This window comes from Pongo abelii, chromosome 5, assembly GCF_028885655.2.
Source record: "Pongo abelii isolate AG06213 chromosome 5, NHGRI_mPonAbe1-v2.0_pri, whole genome shotgun sequence".
In the NCBI taxonomy this organism is placed as follows: domain Eukaryota; kingdom Metazoa; phylum Chordata; class Mammalia; order Primates; family Hominidae; genus Pongo; species Pongo abelii.
In genome coordinates this window covers 153,648,766-153,669,849 of record NC_071990.2, presented here as the reverse complement: position 1 = coordinate 153,669,849, position 21,084 = coordinate 153,648,766, and the positions used below count along the sequence as shown (strand labels likewise).

General features: G+C 38.3%; 1 protein-coding gene across 2 annotated transcripts in view; it reads right to left on the bottom strand.

Moving 5' to 3' along the window:
- Nucleotides 1–21,084, bottom strand: part of ESR1 (estrogen receptor 1) — a 303,200-nt gene that overhangs the window by 80,179 nt on the left and 201,937 nt on the right. For both annotated transcript variants that reach the window (XM_002817493.5, XM_054558336.2), the window contains exon 5: nucleotides 11,564–11,702. In XM_002817493.5, coding sequence (XP_002817539.1) covers nucleotides 11,564–11,702 — 139 coding nt within the window. The remainder of the gene's footprint in view (nucleotides 1–11,563; nucleotides 11,703–21,084) is intronic.

The following is a 21,084-nucleotide window of genomic DNA, read 5'->3' as shown; positions in this document are numbered from 1 at the left end:
AAATTTTAATAACTACTGAATTTGGATTATGGGCAGATGAGGTTTCTTTGTATTATTCTCTCATTATTTCAGTTTGAAAAATTCATAGTATTTTGGTTTAAAAAGTTCCCTTTGATGCTGTTGCTATCAAGAACTAGAGCCCCACTGTTTTCCTCACTGACAAATACCTCGAAGAGCTGGTTTATAGTTCCTTTTTTCTAATATTCCATCCCCATTTTCTCTTTTATAAATTATACTTACATTTAACATATTATACTGCATTTTATTCCTCCTTCCTCTTTACTAAAAATGCTCCCTTTAGAAACAATGAGCTCCTGATGAACAAATCTTTAGTCTTTTTCTTCTTACTCCTGTCCATCTCTCTGGTATTTGGCCGAATTCACCATCCTTTTTCTTTTCCTCTTTTTTTTTTTTTTGAGACAGAGTTTCACTCTTGTTGCCCAGGCTGGAGTGCAATGGTGAGAACTTGGCTCACTGCAACCTCTGCCTCCCAGGTTCAAGTGATTCTCCTGCCTCAGCCTCCTGAGTAGCTGGGATTACAGGCATGTACCACCAAGCCCGGCTAATTTTTAATTTTTGTAATTTTAGTAGAGACAGGGTTTCTCCATGTTGGTCAGGCTGGTCTCGAACTCCAGATCTCAGGTGATCCGCCAGCCTCGGCCTCCCAAAGTGCTGAGATTACATGCTTAAGCCACTGCACCCGGCCCATCCTTTTTCTTTTGAAAGACACCCTTCCTTTGGAAAAAGGAACTTTGTACCTCTACTTCTCAAAAAACTGCCTTAACCCCAGGCTGGGACTCTTTTTCTACCTAAAACCCTGAAAAGTCAGCCTTTTAAGAGGTCTTTCCTCAGGCCTTTGGATACCTTTTCTCTATTATCTCGTCTAGTCATCACATTTGTTCCACACTTTTAACTATGGAGATGGCTCTCAAATTTTTTATCTTCAGCTCTGATGTCTCTTCTGAACTCCAAATTTCTGCCTGGAATAACCTTCAGGATATCTTCCCTGCACTTTAAACCCAACATGTATGAGGAAAAACTCCTCGGAGTTGTTCAACATCTACCTCTCTCCTGTCTTCCTAATCTCCATCAATAGCATTGCCATCCTTTCAGTCACCAATACCGCAAATCTGGAAATCTTCCTTTCCACACTCCAAGTCACACACACTCTGAATTAAGCATGCTCTCAGGTTCTGCTTTCCTCAGAGGCTAAGGTGGCTCAATCCACAGGCCCTATTGCACACAGTAGTGATGCCCGTCATGACCACACTTGGAGATACATAACCCTTTTCTCTCAGGGGTCCAAAGAAGAAACCTAGTTTCCAGAGTGCCAGAGTATACTGAGCATGCAGTGTATTAGTCCGTTTTCATGCTGCTGATAAAGACATACATGAGACTGAGTAATTTATAAAGAAAAGAGGTTTAATGGACTTACAGTTCCACATGGCTGGGGAGGCCTCACAATCATGGCAGAAGATGAAGGAGGAGCAAAGGGATGTCTTGCATGGCAGCAGGCAAGAGAGAATGAGAGCCAAGAGAAAGGGAAAACCCCTTATAAAACCATCAGATCTTGTGAGACTTATTCACTACCAGGAGAACAGTATGGGAGAAATCACCCCCATGATTCAATTACCTCCCACCGGGTCCCTCCCACAACACGTGGGAAGTATGGGAGCTACAATTCAGGATGAGATTTGGGTGAGAACACAGCCAAACCATATCATGCAGTAAGCAGCATTCCCGTAACATCTCATCATGTTTGTTGCATCCCCTTTTCTAATGATAAAGTCATGACGGATCTCAGAATTGGCACCATTGGAGAATGGTAAATAAGTAAGCAGGTTAAGACATTGATTCTCTGCTGTGGTGTAACAATCAAAGACATGGACAGTGTGTTTTCTGTATCTCCTTTCTATTTGATAAAAGAACACACTGGGTATATTAGTCAGGGTTCTCTAGAGGGACAGAACTAATAGGGTATATATAAAGGGGAGTTTATTAAGCATTAACTTACATGATCAGAAGGTCCCACAATAGACTGTCTGCAAACTGAGCAGCAAGGAGAGCCAGTCCGAGTCCCAAAACTGAATATTTTGGAGTCCTATGTTCAAGGGCAGGAAGCATTCAGCATGGGAGAAAGATGTAGGCTGGGAGGCTAGGCCAGTTTCCCCTTTCACATTTTTCTGCCTGCCTTATATTCGCTGGCAGCTGACTAGGATCGTGCCCACCAGATTAAGGGTGGGTGTGCCTTCCATAGCCCACTGACTCAAATATTCATCTCCTTTGGCAACACCCTCACAGACACACCCAGGATTAATACTTTGTATCCTTCAGTCTAATCAGGTTGACACTCAGTCTTAACCATCACACTGGGAAATAGCAAATAAGAATATTAAATGACTTAATGAAAATCTCTAAAAGCATTAAAAGAAAAACTTCATCTTTCTTCTTATATTAGGAGTCCACAGGGAGAAATCAATTACACCAGGGTAGAGATTAGAACTGAATTCCAGATCATTAAGGGCACATAGCATGACACTAAAAATAAAAACAATTGCAAATTTTAAAAGAAACAGATATTGACAGACTAACTCCATTTATTTGAAGCCAAACCTCTATCCATTCATCAAATTAAGAACTGATGGGCTAGATGCGGTGGCTCACACCTGTAATCCCAGCAATTTGGGAGGCCAAGGTGGGTAGATCACTTGAGGCCAGGAGTTCCAGACCAGCCTGGCCAACGTGGCAAAACCCCATCTCTACTAAAAATGCAAAAATTAGCCAGGCATGATGGCGCATGCCTGTAATCCCAACTACCCTGTTGGCTGAGGCACAAGAATTGCTTGAACCCAGGAGGCGGAAATTGAAGTGAGCCGAGATTACACCACTGCACTCCTGTCTAGATGACAGAGCAAGATCCTGTCTCAAAAAACAAACAAAAAAAAAAAAGGAAAAAGGAAAAAATAAGAATTGTTGTCATAGGAAGAGATCCAAGCAGTGCTAACACATTGGCATTGCTAACATTTCAAAGATGTACAAACTGGGCTCATCTACCTTGATAGACCCCTGCCAACATACTCGGCTTTCCCCCTGCCAGCTCAAAAGAACCAACATAAGGAATGATCTTGCTTTTAGAATTGTATATATTACAGTATGCTTCTAGGCAGGATAAATGGATAATAAGTCTAGTCATACTAAATACTTTGTATGGCAATGTCAAGAATGAATTCATAATGCATACATGCATAAACCAGCGATTGGTTTTCACTCAGAATCCATAGCCTTTAGAAAGTGATGGAGGAAGATACACTAGATGTGAATGATGAGAGGCTGGTGAGGGCCTGCTTAGAATGCCCTGCTTTTGAGTACATTCATTTGTTTATTCATATTACACTACCACTCAATAGTAAACTCCTTGAGGGCAGGAGTGCCTCTTACACATCTCTTTTCTGTGTGTCCTCCAGTATCATACAGCACCCTATGGATATGCTGGTACTTAGTAAACACCTGTTGAGCTGGGTTAAACTGAATCCTAACTAACACAAACTTGAAAGTGGCCAACCCCCTCTTAAAGGTGGATTTTAGGGGCATCCATTAAAACAAATGAGGATCTTTCTAATACCATCATGGACAGGTGGCAGTAATAAATACAGATGTCAGAGTGGAATTACTTGACTGTCCCTGCATAGTATATGTAACTTAAATATTATAAGAATATTTTTAAACTGTAAAAAATATTATTTTGATTATACTTCAATAAATTCAGTTAATAATAAACGGTGAATTAAACATAATGTGGTGTGTAAAAATGTTAAGAAGAGTCAAATTAACCTCCTACACAGGATTAACACTTTGGTTGGGCTCATGCCTTTCCCTCTGGAGTAACTTTCCATTGAGTGGATCCTTACTGCTTACAGGCTTAAGTCTCTTAAGAATTTTGACTTGCAGCTTAGCACATTTTATAATATAGGGCTGCTTAATTGATTTTGTTTTTAAGGAGAAACTTTACTTAGATTTTTTTTTTAGCTTTATTCCAATAGAACCCTTCCAAGCACTTTGACGACTGATAATCTTGTTGATCAAAGTGACTTTTCCTGGAATTCCAATATGTGTGTGTATGTGTGTGCCTGTGTTTAACACCTTTTTTGAGATATAGTTCAGGTATCATTGAATCTGCCCATTTAAAGTGCATAATTCAATTGATTTCTAGTCAAATGGATATTTTGATTTATCTTCAATAAGAAGTGGCAATCATAATGGCAGCTTGGCTCATTTCTCCTTTCTTTTGGTCTCAGTTTTTCTCCTTTACAGCTTACAGTCTCATATTCCCAGAATTGGGCAATAAACCAAAGACTTTTAAGAGTCAGTCAAGTGGCATCTGCAGCTGAGCAATTAAGGGCTCAGAACCAGAAAGAATCAATGGATCCATGGTCAAAATAGAAACTAGCAAAACTCTTTCCTATCTGTATTCTCACACATTGAATGAAATGTACTTTAGAAGACAACCCAGAACAGAGTCCTATACATTAAAACAGTTAAGTAAGTGTTGGCTTCCTTTTTTTGTCTTTTTTTACTCAATTCCATATGATAGAGCAAAAAAAAATTAACATGAACAAAGTTCTTGAGGTATGAATGGAGACAAGAGGCACACAAACCCTTCAAGGGCCCAGGGCCTGAACAGTCCTGGAAAGTGATGGTGGAATCCAGTAAAGCTGACAGTATTCCTGAAGCTGTCTCCTGCCCAGGACTGACTTTGCTGAAAGGATCACTTACCGCTCCTCCCACCCCCAAAACCTGCTCCTCCCACCCCCAAAATGCCAGCTACTACAATGTGTGCGGTCCTCCTTTGAGTGTACCACCCATTTTTCAGAGGAGAGAATTTGAAGAGGGAATATAAAAGGAGGTCCTACTCTTCATGTGGACCAAAAACACATGTGGATGAATTCATTTCAGAACTTCTTTTTTTAATCATTCTTCCAAGTAAAAAATCTACAAAGAATTTACCTGAAGTTTTACATGGGGAAAAAGATAGCTAATAAATATGTTACTGGAAGCATTGATTTTGGGGCATATTTTTATTTGCATATTTTTTTCTGAAATATTTACAATAAACAACCTAAAATGAAAATGTTCTTGTTTGTAGAGAATGACTTTTTTTTTTCTATTTAAAATGAGTTTATCATTGGAAAACAGTCTGCTATTTAGTAGAAGAGGCAAATGTTCCTTCTGGTGTAGCAACCTGTTTTTCTCTTAAGGAGGAGAATTTATTCCTATTTTATGCCTACAAGTAAAAGAAGTTTCTGTTGTCCAATACTATTTCCTGCAGGCAGAGCCTCCTGATGCAGGAGTGATGGAAAGAACTAGAGCAACAACTCTCTGGCCAAAGGCTTAGTAGAGGGAATATTCTGCTTGTTGAATTGGTCCCTGCTTTTCAAATGGATGAATAGTTTTTTTTCTCTGAGAGTAAATAGGAGTCAAAAGAGAGTGCTTTGGCTTCACTGAGAAATCCGCAAATATTTCTCAGAATTTGTTAGCATGGATGGCGCCAGTAAAACAGTTCCTTAGAAACTGGATCGTCTTACTAAACAGGCAATTTACATTGTTTCTTCTAACACCATTTACTAACCTCTCTAACATCTCTTTGAAAGCAAAGAGACCCCACAAGGAATGAGTAGGATGAACACTTTTGCTCCTGTTTTCAGTCTATATTTTTCCATCATGAGCACTCAAGCAGGACTAAATGAAGAGAGGCATTCCTAGTAGACACAGAGGACATATTTTGTGTTTTCTAGTGCCAAAACACACCAAAGGATTAGGTGCTAGAATGGAAAACAAGTTTTCTCCGTTTCCTGATTACTTTCACAGGCATTCTTAGTATCTTTAACTTTCCTCTTGTAAAATATACACACACAGGGACACACACACCCCAAGAGAAATCACTGGGTTCTTTATTTATACCTTATAATAACCTTTATTTCTTGGTTTTCACAGGAAGAGATGACAGCATTAAGTGTTTGGAACTCACTGCTGCAGGATACAGAGAAGAACTGGAAATTGTGACTAGGCTAAGCATGGCAAGGATAAAATTGGCCTATAAGCATATGACTACTAGGAAAGTTATAAACTAACAGAATCAATATATCATGGGTTGTCATCAGGAAGCCAATCAAGCAATCATTCTTTTTAAACGGACACAAGACAGGAAATATATCCTCAGCTCACAAACGTGGGATGGCAGCAGGTTTTTTTACTCTTATAATCACCAAACTCCATTTGCCAATACTAACATTTAAGCAATTACAAGAAAAGACTAGGGTAAGTTCTAGCATCCTCATGGTCTTGTAAGGGACTTACAGGATAGTCTTATAAATGCCTAGATTTGAAAAGATTTGAGAGAACAAGACATCATTACAATCAATTGAAGATGAAATCCAGGCTCCAGTTAGCAACATTGGTAATCCATGGGTTGCAGGGCTCCTGCTGACTTCAAGCTATCTTTCCCCCCTATTTCTATGCAAATGAAAACAGCCTATGGAGGCAGTTGACCTTGCAGAGGTAGCGTCACAATGCCTGAGATATGAGAAAAATGATGAAATTACCATCATCTGCCTCTCAGCTGTCAACCACTTAGCTTTTAAAGTCATAAGTATCTACTATTCGTTGCTAAAAATATTTACTATGTACAATGTGATGGGACAAGAGCAAAAGGAAGACCCATGTGTCATGTGCATCAGAGAGCTCTATTTTATTAAAGGGGTTAGGAACCTGTAGGGCAAAGACATAAACAGTGTTCTCAGCTGTCACTCAGAAGCCATCTTCTACATGTATAAAATCTCAGATAGGCTGTTGGTCACAATGTTTCACTGTTAATGCATCTATCAATGCCATCAAAAGCAGTTATCCTCAAACACCAAGATGGTAATTAAATAATATTGAAATTTAATAATATTTAGTGCATGTTAATGATTAGGAAAGTAGATAATTTAAAAAATTATAGATCATATTTTTAATATCATGTTACTTGTAAATATTAATTATATTTAAATAAAAATGTATATGTATTTATACACATTCCTCATAATTAACATATACCTAATGTATTAGTTTGTTCTCATGCTGCTAATAAAGACATACTTGAGACTGGGTAATATATAAAAGAAAGAGGTTTAATTGACTCAGAGTTCCACATGGCTGAGGAGGCCTCATAATCATGGTGGAAGGCAAGGAGGAGCAAAGTCACATCTTATATGGCAGCAGGCAAGAGAGCTTGTGCAGGGGGACTCCCATTTATAGAATCATCAGATCTCATGAAACTTATTCACTACCACACTAACAGTATGGGGAAAACAACCCACATGATTCAATTATCTCCACCTGGCCCCACCCTTGACACCTGGGGATTATTACAATTCAAGGTGAAATTTGGGTGGGAACACAGCCAAATCATATCACCTAATTATTCTTACCTGTAGAGAGACCTTAAGGATTTTACTTCATAAGGGGTTTGGTTACGGGAAAGATAAGAGTCTTTGCTTTTCCCCATTTGAAATTCCAAATGGCGAAATTTGGAATTTCAAATTTGGCATATAAGCAGACATATAAGCACACGCCAAATGCACTTATAGATTAAGAAAATCTTTCCAAAACACATAGATATGTATTTCTGCAATGTTTTTAAAGGAATAAGTCAGGAATTGATGAGTAGCAATGCACAGGAAGTGAGTTGGATGGGAATAACAGCTGCCATGACTATCAGAAGATGTAGATTCTTCTGATTTGGCCACAAGCTACCTGGGTGACCTTGGCCAGTGCAATTAACAAATATTTGTTGGGTATCATGGAAGACTTCATAAACTGGAGATCACACAAGATGAACAAGATCTGGTTTTTGACCACAAGAAGTTTATGAGCTAGTAGGGAAAGTAAGACATCCAATCATAACTAATATGGTGGAATGAGAATAATAAAGAGAAAAGCAAACCAACTACAATGGGAACTTAGAAAAGGAAAAGAAAGAAAAGCCTTTTATATATATAAAGGCTGAAGAGGAGAAAGTTTGAAGGAAGATTTTATAAAAAGACGGCACCTGAAATGAGCCTTATAGGCATATATGACTCGGATAAGGAACCATAATGGTGGAGGGTCTCTCAGAAGCAATGGAAGAGAAATTCAAATGTGTGAAGTTCAGAATTCAGCCACCAGGTGTTTTTAACCTGGACAAGGGCTCACTGGATCACCTATGACTCTTCAGAAATTTGTGTTTGAGACACTTGTAATAGAGATTCATGATTATTAAGATAAGAAGTCTACACAGTATTTTCTTTTCTTTTTTGAGACGGAATTTCGTCCAGGCTGGAGTGCAATGGCACAATTTCGGCTCACTGCAACCTCTGCCTCCTGTGTTCAAGCGATTCTCCTGCCTCAGCCCCTCGGGTAGCTGGGATTACAGGCATGAGCCACCATGCCCGGCTAATTTTGTATTTTTAGTAGAGATGGGGTTTCTCCATGTTAAGAATTGAGAGAGCCACTGAAAGGTGAGTCAGGAAGCATCATGATCACAGCTGTGCCTTAGAAAGCCTTCTCCAGCAGCAGTATGGGAGACGGACTGAAAGAAAGAGTAGCAGGACCAAGAAAGTGAGTCAGTGGTGCAGAAGCAAGGAATCTGCAGCAGAGACAACCAGGACCTGTGCCATGCAGAGGAATGGCGATAGAGGGGAGGTCTGGATTCAGAAGCAGTTCATAGATGACTTGATAGTTAACTGGATAATTTGGTGAGGGAGAAGGTAGAATCCCTGAGTAACTTAAAGCTTCTAGCTTTAGTGTCTAGGTGAGTGTTGATGTCACCAAGACAGAAAAGAAAAGGAATAGACTTGTTGTGGAAGATAAAGTGTTCAGTTTAGAGTACAGTGTGTCTGAGGAGCTTATAGAACATTGAGTTGGGAAAGCATGGAGTGGTGATTCTCAACCACAGAAAATTTTACCTCCCCCACCCCCTGACACAAAAGAAGATAGTTAGAAATGTCCGGAGACATTGTTAGTTATCATAACTGGAGGAAGTGGAGGTTGCTACTGAGCTAGCTGGTGGAATCCAGGAATGCTGCTAAGCATCTTAAAATGCACAAGACAGCCCCTTGTATTAGTCTGTTCTCAAGCTGCTAATAAAGACATACTTGAGACTGGGTAATTTACAAAGAAAAAGGTTTAATGGACTCACTGTTCCTTGTGGCTGGGGAAGCCTCACAATCATGGTGGAAGGAGGAGCAAAGTCACATCTTTCACGGCAACAGGCAAGAGAGAGAACATGTGCAGGGGCACTCCCCTTTATAAAACCATCAGATATCATGAGAAATTCACTATCTTGAGAAGAGCAAGGGAAAGACCTTTGCTTGTGTTTCAGTTACCTCCCACCGGGTCCCTCCCATGACACATGGGAACTACGAGAGCTATAATTTGAGATTTGGTTGAGGACACAGCCAAACAATATCAACCCCTCAACCAAGAAAGAATGAAAGAATGATCTGACCCAAAATGTCAATAGTAAAGAGATTGACAAATCCTGGTCTAGAGAGAATTAAAATTTCCAATCTGAAGTTTTAGAAAGTAGGAATGAATAGAGATGAGAACTTTTAGTCATTCATACTTCTGTGAGAGAGGAAAGAAAATTAGCCACCACCGGAGTGTACAGAAAGGAAAGAGAAGGCTGTAGCTGATAAAATCCTAGGCCATATCACCTCATTGGCAATATGAGTTTTTTGGGTGCAGTAATGTCAAAAACCTTCACATATTCAAAATGCAATTATTTGATGACTGTCCTCAAGCAAGTGTGTAATCAAGAAGATAGATATGATCACCACACATTATATGCATCAAAACATCAGTGTGTACCCTATGAATCTGCACAATTGTGTCAGTTATAAAAATTGAATTAAATTTTTAAAAAGAAGATTGATACAGATGAGGAAATCAAGGAGCAAATGAGTTATGAATGTCCAAAAACCTAAACATGGTAGACACTCCAGGCAGTAGGCAGGGAAATATTACGTGTGGTCTAAGATTTTCATTTGCAAACTTGATATCACTTGGTTACAAAACCACACTGCTATAAGACAAAAAATTAAGAGGACAGGAGAAAGAAAGAAAGAGGAAAGCAAAGGAAAAGAGAGGAGAAACGAGATAGGAAAAAATGGAAAGGAAACAAGGAATGGAAAGGAAAGAACACAGTAAAGACATCCTCTAGAAGGCTGACAGAATACATTGTGAGTACAGTTCTAAGGAACAAGACTAGTGGCCATTCTTGATAATTTTGTGAAACTGTGATATCAAAATATATTCCACAGACAGCAAAATATGCTTCTTGAACTGTATCACCACTGTTTTTCAAAAGCTGTGTTAACACAAAATGACAAAACAATAACCAACACCTTGTACAATTCTCCAGTACTTAAATAAATTTTGCTGCAACTCTGCTCCAGGCACTTGGCAGGTGTAGAAAGATAGTGAAATGCTCTGAAGTAAAGTACCACGCAGAGATGCACTGTGGGCAGCCTGGCAGCCTTAGACTGCTTGGCACAGAGGCAAAATAGGATTGCAAGAAACAACAAAATGGTTCTTTCTCATCCAAAATGTTATGTAGCCCACAAAGACAAGATTTACCTGGAAAACAGAATGCTATGGCAGCAGACCAAAGGAGGCATCACTGAACATGAGAGTGGGAAGACCATGTACCCAGCACAGGAGGTAATAGAGCATACCAGAGCCAGAAAGATCTTGAATTTGAACTCTGGCTCCACCATTTAGTGAGCTTTCTGCTTTTTGCAAGTAGCAGGATGTCTCTGAGATTTAGTTTCCTTTCTGGTAAAACATGGATGATGACATTCCTGTTTCCTAGGAGTCCGGTGATGATTAAATGAGATAATATATGTAAAGTGTTTAGCATCACAGCTGGTGCAGGGTGGAGACTCTATCAGTGGCAGCTGCTATTGAGTAATATCTAAATTCTATGTCTCTAAGCAATGACTGGAAAAAAAAAACCAATGGGACCCACATTCCAAGGCAACCCCAGGATGGTATGTTAAAGAAGGTAACATATTTGAACATGAAAATGAATTTGTCGACCTGGATGTGACCTTCAGAACTCTGGTCAAATTTCTTCATTTTACTGATGGGAAAATTGGAGAAGAAAATGAACAGGCTATTGTGGTATGGATGTACAAGAAGCAACAACAGATTTTAGTTAAAGAGAGGTTATTATAATTTTTATATGATACAAGTTGAAGATGGAGTTAGAAAATTACCATTCATAATGAGAGAGAGAGAGAGTCTGTGTGTGTGTGTGTGTGTATTAGAAATAATAGAATTCTTCTGAGGTGATGTCTAGCAGAAAGTTATCCTTAGCTTTCTGTGAATTTGACCAGGCTTCATCACCCCCAATGCACCCATTTGTTAAGTAAACATACCTAATAAAGTTCTCTGAAGCTTCACCGAGAGATGAATAAAATAGTTTCATGAATGAACTGTGATCGTAAAGAACATGCTACTCCTAAGCTACAGCCAGGTCACTTACCTGTCCAAGAGCAAGTTAGGAGCAAACAGGAGCTTCCCTGGGTGCTCCATGGAGCGCCAGACGAGACCAATCATCAGGATCTCTAGCCAGGCACATTCTAGAAGGTGGACCTGATCATGGAGGGTCAAATCCACAAAGCCTGAAAACAAGCAAGAAAAACCCTGCTGACTCAAATGAAAAAGACTCATTACTGGTGAAATTAATGCAACAGGGATTTGAACTGACAAGGTCTATTTTCTACTAGATGGAGTAAATGCAATACGAACCTACTTTATAGTGAAGTCAAGTAATTATTTTTAAAGTCTAGCTATCTCAATGAATTTCAGTGTGGCATTAAGTTTCCTAGTGCCATAGTGTCACATCTACAGAAATGTACCAACTTGAGCAACACACTTAGCTTTCTATAAAGTGTTATACTCAGTGTGAAAACTTGTGTGCCTTCTACTTAGACAGTTATAATAGTACCCTGTGACTGTTCCTCATTTCTGTTTGAGTAGAAGATGCTAAGGTGCAAGAAATTTAAATTACTTGCCTTAGGCCAAATAGGAATTGGGGCACAGGCAGAATGAAAGTCACTAAATTTTTATTTCTTTGCTTCGTCCCTAAATCACACTCGTTTTTTGTAACATGTAAAAGACAGACTCAGAAAACTCCATATATAAGTAAATCACTTGGGATAATGAGTCAGATGGAAAAAAAGGTGACATTATGATTACTTCGGGTAATAACCACCAAAATGTGTTCTTGTTTTCTAACGGTGAACTAGGAGATTAAAGCTTTTTCCAATCATTACTGATAGTATTGTGGTTACCTAATAACAATAATGAGAAGGAGGAAGGAAGAAAGGAAAGAAGAAGGAAGGAGAAAAGGAAAAGGAAGAGGAGGAGGAGGAAGAGGAAGAAGAAGAAGGAGAAGGAGGAGGAGGAGGAGGAGAAGGTTTGTTGAGCCCTTACTATGGGTTAGAAGCAATCCTAATGTTTCTTGTACACAATTTATTTATGAATACAACAACCTGGAGAGGTAGGAACTGATATTCCCATTGTACAGATGAGAAGACAGATGCTCAGAGAGCTTATTTGTCTGTTGAAGCCAAAACCTGTGCCCTTGACCACAATGGATACTATATCTTCTGAGCTCCACTTAATTAGAGCATTTGGATCAAGTGACTAAATAAATCACACACCACACACATTGAGATATGCCAGAGTGACAGGGACATTAAATAAATCAAGTATCCGTGAAGTTTGCTGCCTTCCAAATCAGCCCCCTATTCTTTTGCCCTAAGATATCCCATCATAGTCTATTTCCTTCCCTTCTCTCTTTGCCCTCAACCCTTCCTTCCCTCTTATCCATGGGAATGACTCTAGGAATCCTGTTGAGTGTATGTGTATGTGTGTGTGTGTTCTTTTCTTTTTCTCTCATGAATATTACACTTTTATTATCCAGCTATACTTGTATTGATAAAAAAGACAAAATGGAATTTTGTTTTCCTTTAACAATCAAGTATGAATGGTCTGCTTACAGGATGTTTCTTCTTGGGCTTCTTGGAGGTAACAAAAGCTCAGCATTAAACAGGTAGCTTATCATTTCTTACATGCTTAAGTATCATCTTTCAGATAATTGTTATATCCAAATAGATAATGATCCACATAGGGAAACCAAAGCTAGAGACAGACCTCAGAGTCTATGGCCCCCTCTCTTACCATCATTTCATAATCAAAGCTCATCAATTCTATCTTGAGGTAGCTATAATTTTCTCCTTTTTCATTGCCACTGTTAACACTCTAATTCAGCTCCTAACAGTCTCTTACCTTTTTGTCTGACTTCTTAACTCAGCATAATTATTTTAAGACTTAGCCATGTGGTTGTATGTATGATGAACAGTTGGTTCTTTCTATTCCTAAGTGGTATTCCATTGCATGGATATATCCCATAAATAAACACGATGTATCCTTTCATTGGACATTTGGGTTGTTTCTAGTTTTTGGCTATTACAAATAAAGCTGCTAGGAGCAATTTATATACAAGTTTTTGTATGGATATATGCTTTTATTTCTCTTGGTTAAATACGTAAGAGTAGGATATCAGTATATAGTATGCCAGGTGGATGTTTTAGCTTTTTAAGAAACTCTCAAACTGTTTTCAAAGTAGTTGTACTGTTTACATTCTCACCAGCAAAACATGAAAGCACCAGTTGGTCTACATCCTCACCAGTGCTTGGTATGGTCAGTCTTTTTAAATTTTATACATTCTAATAGATGTACAGAGGTATCACACAGGAACTGTGGTTTTATGTGCATTTTCCTAATGACTAATAATGTTGCACATCTTTTCATGTGTTTTTTAACAGATCATTTTGCTATACTGTATTCAAATTAATCATGCATGTATCTGTAAATCCTGCTAGACCATACACTCACTGTAGGCACAAGATGCATGATTCCATCAAATTTTGCATTTTTAAAGTTTAAATTTATTGCACCTTCCACTACATCACTCAGCCATGCCAAGGCTCATGACAGTGTAGCCTGTCTCAGAACAGGTGTCTTTCCATTGAAAAGAGTGGATTCCACTCATGTAAAGAAGGACTTGGCATCAGGAAAAATGAGAAAGTGGGTGGCTTTGTTTATAAGGATAAGTAAAAGATGAAAAAGCAATGATTTGGTTTCAGATCCCCAGGGGGTGGGAGAAGGGAGGGAACAGGTATCTCTACAGTGTGCAGTGATTTACCTATGGGATGTACTGGGTCAAAAGGAACTAGCCTTGCTCTCAAGGAAACATCTCCTGATGCAGCAGTAAATGTTCCTCTTTCTCAATACCCACGATCTCATAGGATAAGCCAAACCGGTTTTGGTTTAAGTGATCAGTACTTAAAACGAAAGCCCTCTGGTTTCATTTCTTAATTTCATAATTCTTTAAGATCGCACCCCAATCTTTTAGGTGAAGTCTCATAATAGTAATGTAAACTTACAAGGTAAATTAAACTTACTTGCAGAAATGTTAACATTCAAAAGGGAGGCTTTTTCTCTCTTCTCATGACATTTGCTATATGTAATATTGCCACCCATGATGAAACCTACCCCAGATTATCTAACACTCTAAATAAACCTCAAAAAGAATCGCGCAGGATGATATCTGGGCGTGTCTCATGAGTTAGAACTGCAGTTGACCATGTAACCGATCAATATGGAAAACAAAGGCCCCTTTCTGATGGGAACTTTACATGTTAAATGGAATTATAATTTTTAATTCCCACTTTACAGTTCCAGTATTATTTAGGTCTGACAGTTTTAGTGGCCTTTTGGAAGCCAAAGAAGCTCCCATAAGCACTTGTGCCACATAAGTATGGTGATCATGGAATCTGTCTGAAGTATGTCTGTTGGTAATAGTTTTCAGTCAGAGGCCAGCAGGATTGCTCGATCCTTCTGTTGAAATGTTGTAGACCTCTCAAAAAGAGTCTATTTAATTATATTTCCCAGCTGTGCATATTGCCTGCAGACAAGGGTTATTACATCTGTTGCACAGTGTGCTCTGCAAGTTCCTGGGTCAGGGTTGGGAAAGAGTGTGCAGGAAAGTTATCAATTAACCTTCTCAATGAATGTGAAGACTATGAAAGATTATTAGATGGAGTGTCTCTTCTCTTCCAATATACTGGTCTTGACTTTACCACACAGCATCTAACTACCTTTTCAGCATGGAATAAATATCCATGAGATGCCTTCAGTTCATAGCCAATGGAGAAAAATAATGTAATAAACCACATGCAAAATTATATTGGGCCAACTATGGATAGACATCAAGTTTCAAGACCTTGGTTTATTTTCCTGATAAACAGGAAGAATGTTCTGATATGCAATTCCAAATGAACCTGCTATAATAACTTACAGGCATTCAAAAAGTAAATCCTGTTCTCTCCTGAACACTAGAAAGTGTCACCAATAATAACGTGGAAGCTTAGCAGCTGCTATGGGACATAAGGAGAGGTATCAGTGATAGATATTCTCGCAGGTGGCAAGTGAGAGGTGATTCATCCCGCCATCACTTGAAGACCTCCATTTCAATGACATGGGGGCCATGGGCCTGTGGCCTTCACACAGGAGGGACAGAATGCATATCGAAAAAGTAGTAACAATAGTTTGATAAGACTAGGTGAAATCAGTTGCTCAGAAATCTCATTTAATAAAATAAAGTTTTTTAAAAGCAAACTCAGGTTTTAATCCCTAGTCTATATTCACAAGCCCCAGTAATAGTGAATCCAGAGATGATATATTGAAAACAGAGAGAAATGCCTTAAAATCCTCACTCCTCACCCCCCGTATGGGCAGTAATCTGGCTAATAAAATTGAGGGGAGTCTCTTTCATGGCACAATTCACCCCTCCATCATAAACCAGCTCACTACTTCCAGCTTCATCACCAAGCACAGACATCCCTGCCTTCTGCCTTCCATTATACAGTAATGGTTTTTCCTCCAAGATGTGTTAACTTTGTGTTGACTGTGAAAGGAGCTCATGGCATGTCCACCTCCCTGCCCCAGGCCTCACGAGATCCCGAGCCCTCTCTCCACTCTGCTCTGCTAGGGACTTCTTACAAATTGCCTAATTTGCGTTGGTACACAAAGAGATTCTTGAAGCCTCACCGTCTTTTACTGGGTGTGGCAAGGCTCTTAGAAGTGATGTCGAAAAGTGTGCAGAGATCTCCAAGCAAAATGACTAACATAATCTAAATCCTTGTAAAGTTCCACACTACTTTGGAGTAAAAGATAAATCAGGGTGGCTCTTCAGTAGAGACATGAAAAAAAGTAAGCACTACAGTAATTATATTCCTGCTTCCATGGGATACAGTCTATGAAGATTCAAAGCAGAAACACTGCAAAAGAAAAAAGCAACATTTCCCTGAGGAGTGCTATTTACAAAAAGCTAGGTGGTTGGTTCCCTCAGTAGATTCACTGGAAAAAAAAATATTGGTTTCCTGACCTTCAAAAGAGATAATCATTTTCTCAGTCATATCATGACCCCAATGTTCTCCAAAATGTCAGTCATGAAATTGCCTGTTGCATTTTTTTCTGTATTGGCTCTTTACTCAATAGAAGAAGAGTTGAATAATTCATCTCTTTCCCCTTCAATGCCAAAGACTCAGTGCAAGAGTACAGTATGGGAAAAAAATAAATCATGGAAGGAAGATTGTGGCACAATGATGGCTACAAGCTAAATAAAACTTTGGATTTCTGGGAGAAAGCTTATAGAATATATAGTATCAGAAGAACTAGACTCCTGTGTAAATACCAAGCAGTCTTCATGTCCTATATTTTGCAATTTATTCTCCAAAAAATAGTAACTTATTGCCATACCATGGATCATGGGCCCTATCGTTCCTATAGTACAGTTGAAATGACCTTCCTTCTCTCCAAAAAAAAAAGTTTGGACTCTCTTATATGCAGACTCATTAAAGCTATGATTCCCATTCTGTAACACTTTAAGATATCTTCGATAACAGGACAAACATTTAAAAAAATTAAGAAAATGAGTTTAATCAATTTAAATAAAGAATGTCACAAACAAATCTTACCAAATATGTACTACTGTTAGAAAATAAAATAAATGCAACATCCATCACCAAAATAAATTGTAATGGAATAAATAATCACTTGTTTTGAAATATTGTGAGTCTCAATGCTAGAAGAACATGAGCTTTCTCTTGAACCTACCCTACATCACCATCACTGTGACTATTCTGGTTTTGCTCTGCTATAATAAGGGGGTTTGAGCAGCTCCCGCCCTGACCCCCATCCCATATCATACCACCTATCCAATGCTCTTGTGCAGCTGCCATACTAAATAACCACACCTTGCCAATATCAAGCTGACTCTTTCTTTCTTGAGGCTACAATAGCCTTCGTCCACAGGCCTGAGGACTAGCTATTTCCAAATCACATCCCAACATGGGACTTTTTGATTATCTGGAGGGCACACTCCCACCCATCTTCCAACAGAATGAGGAGGGCAGAAGTAATGAAGTCATGAGCTGAAAAGTCAAGAAGACCTGACTTTCAATTCTTCTGTAGTCTACAGCCAACTAATTAATATCTCTGAAAGCATTTCCTGTCTGTAAAATGCAGATGGACTGGCCTACCACTTAGGGTCACTGTAAAAATTAAGGGGTTAGCAGATGTCCCAGAAAGCCATGGTAGCTACTCAATAAATATTAGTTCTATTCTCTCCTTCACCCCAACAGGCTGCAATGTCTGCCCAATAGAAGAAAGCACTGCTTTTGCAAAACACCAAGAGAAATGTTTTGTTTTAAAATATTTTAGGTTTATAACTTCAAACTTAAATTGGGCAGTTTGTGCTTGCCCTTATTCATGATGTCATGTTGTATTTTCTGTTTATGTTTTTCTTTTCTTTTATATATAAAAATAACCTAATAAAAAGGATAAAAAGGCTTCCTGGACCTCAAATAGCCCTAAAAAACAACATTTTTCATGATTTAAAAGGAGCGGGAACAACAGCATGTGGATTATATTTTGCCTAAAATACACGTGCAAAGAAATGAGAAAAGAAAGCACGTTTGGGGTTTTATTACACTCCAAGCATTTCAAGATGTTTAGCATGTCCAGAATGCAGCTGTCTTCATACACCCCCAATTAGAAATAGTTGATGGTTTTCTACTGAACCCAGCAGCCCTCCACACTATGTTTGCTGCTGTCTATTTGCCTTGGGATAGACAGAACAAAACTTGCCTTGTAGTGACTACTTGCCTTGGGAAACAAAGTGGTGTTCTTCGGGCAAACGCTACACAGTAAAAACCAGTGGTAAGAAAAAAAAAAAAAAAAACAACGAATTCATTTGAGAAAAAATTGAAGAATTTAGTCCAGAAGTTTTACAATAAACAAAGGTACTGCTTCTTAAAATAAATGGTGTATGCCTCAAATAAATACCCCATATTAAGATGACCATTTCTTGAAAGAAGTATGAATGATGAAAGTCATGGTATCTATGTAAATCTGCAAACTTACCAACTTTGACTATGCAATCTGATAACAGCACCGTGTATTACTATATATAATGTAATGAAGACATTTCTGACATTACCCATTCCTTCAGAACAATGCAACAGAACTTATATCTTACTCTGAGATTTTTTTTTTTTTACATATACAGATTCAAAGGTGATGTTTCTGTAGTATATCTCAACTAAAAGCCAACAGGATTGTTTGTGATAATTCTACTTCTTCCTCATTTTTATGTAAATGGAGGATAAAAACCAATAGAAGGCCTGCAGTATTTCCTGGACCTCTCTACTGTAATGCATACATGAGGTATAAACTACACGGCAAAGAAAGTCTCTCCTTTACCAAGACCTTAAGTACAATGAGTGGCTAACTCATTGTAGACCAATCATTAAGAAAAGAAACCTAAAGACAAAACTGGTTTCAACTCTGCTCAACTGTTGCTTGGTTTTGAACTCCAACCCAAGTAACCACACTCCTTATAATGCTCCTTTGAAAAATTATTGGTCTTAACCACAAAACTGCATTCTAACTCTGCTTCAAACATTCTTTAGCAGCTTTTCCCTGCTCTGGACATCAGCTCATGTGCACAGTTTAGTCAACCTGTGTGTCTGTGTGTGTAATATATTGTAGTTACATTCTACTCACTCACTAGTATTTGATTATTTTTACACATCAACATATAGGACATAAAAGCAGTGTATGAACTTCTTCTCTATTTAGAAAGAAAAATGAGGCTTATAAAGCCCTTCAAGAAATTAAGGTTTAGAATTATAGATTGTAGCTTATGTAAAATAACTATAATACAAAGAGAGAAATTATTCTTTACTTTAAATATAAATTTTATGAAATATTTCCCATAACCTTTATTCATCAGTTTAGTTTACCACATACCTTTTAATGGCTAAATATATATATTTTTTCAAAAGCTGGATATATCTTAATTCTGATCACGATATATACAAACTTAAAATACCGGGTATATTCCTTTAAAAATATATGGCCTCACTTTTTGTAGGAAGTTGATATGAGAAAATGTCATTTGTATCTTTGACAAAGGGGAGTATGAAGATATTAAGCTGTATCCCTCCTGTAAGCATTCATTTCTTTGGCAAACTTCTCTCCAAATTTGGTAACAAGAAAAGGTTTTCCTCTCCTAAATAATTTATGCTCCTATTTGTTACCTAATAAGAATGATGAAACTACTCACAAACTTCATGCAGCCCCACCATCAGGAAGCACAGGTGTTAATAAAATGTTCAAAAGCAGTAATAATTTTACTTGTTTCATGGGAAAATGATTGCCTCACTCCTACTTGTTTCTGGATCTCACACTTGACTGTATTATTGAATTACTAGGTACCTCATAGGAGACTTTGCAAAGTAGACAGATAAATAAATCATTAAAATATGTATATTTGTTTTCACACACACACACATAATTACCCTTTTTTTCTCTCCATTTAACAATAAGTAAGTTGTTTGATGACAGGTGAGGAAGTAGTTTGTCAGGAGAAAAGAATTAATCTCACAGCTCTATCTGACTCCAGAAAGAAAAATAAGTCAAGACTTTCAGATTTGAGGATGAGACTTGGGGATCACAAAAAAAAAATGTCCCTTAGAGAAAACAAAGCAGATGGCAATCCTACCTTGTTACCAGCCCCATCTGTATTACACTCAGAGCCTTGGTTTATGAAGAGATGGTTGTCATGACAATAAGCATTTGAGAAGAGTTCTGGAGAAGCTGATGGATTTAAGAGTATCTTCTAGCTTCCCAATTTTCCAAACACACAAAAAAAAACCCATCCCCACCCTCATCCCCAAATAAACAATTCTATTACTTCTTATATTTGCTACAATTATGCTATGTAGATATTATGAAATTTTGTACTCTCTCTTATCAAAATCTCCTGGGAGTGACAGAACAGATCCTTACTCTGATACAGCACAGCTTGAAGGTAAACTAGTCTTTTATTTTTGTTCAGCAAAGGCAATTGTATTAACCACGGCTTCTTTTTTTTTTTCCTTACACGCTCAGAAAGAAATCAATTTCAGCTTAAATGAGAAAGGGGAAAAAGGTAAAAGAAATTATTTTTCAGTTTCTGAGAGTAGACTGCAAACTAAAGAAGGGAAAAAATTAATAAACTATGCAGTAAAGTACTTAAGACTGCCCTTTTAAGTGCTTGTCAAATGGACAGGAAGGACAGCCACTGTGGAGTGATTCCGAGTTACCTGACAAAGAGCACAGACTGGCTGCATCCGAAAAGTCAACAAGCACTTGTACCTTGGAACATACATTCTTTCCATCAACCTAGAAGCAGACCTATGAGCATTTCAAATACTATTGTCATCAGTCTGCATTTTCCAGATAACTGTATGCTCCTGGTAAACACTACAAATGTCATCAAAACAAAGACTAAGAGGGAAGTAGACAGTCTCTTTTTTAGAGCAAGTCTCCAAACCACATGGACAAAGATAGCTTCCTCCCATCTCCACCCAGCTCAAGACCCTCCAT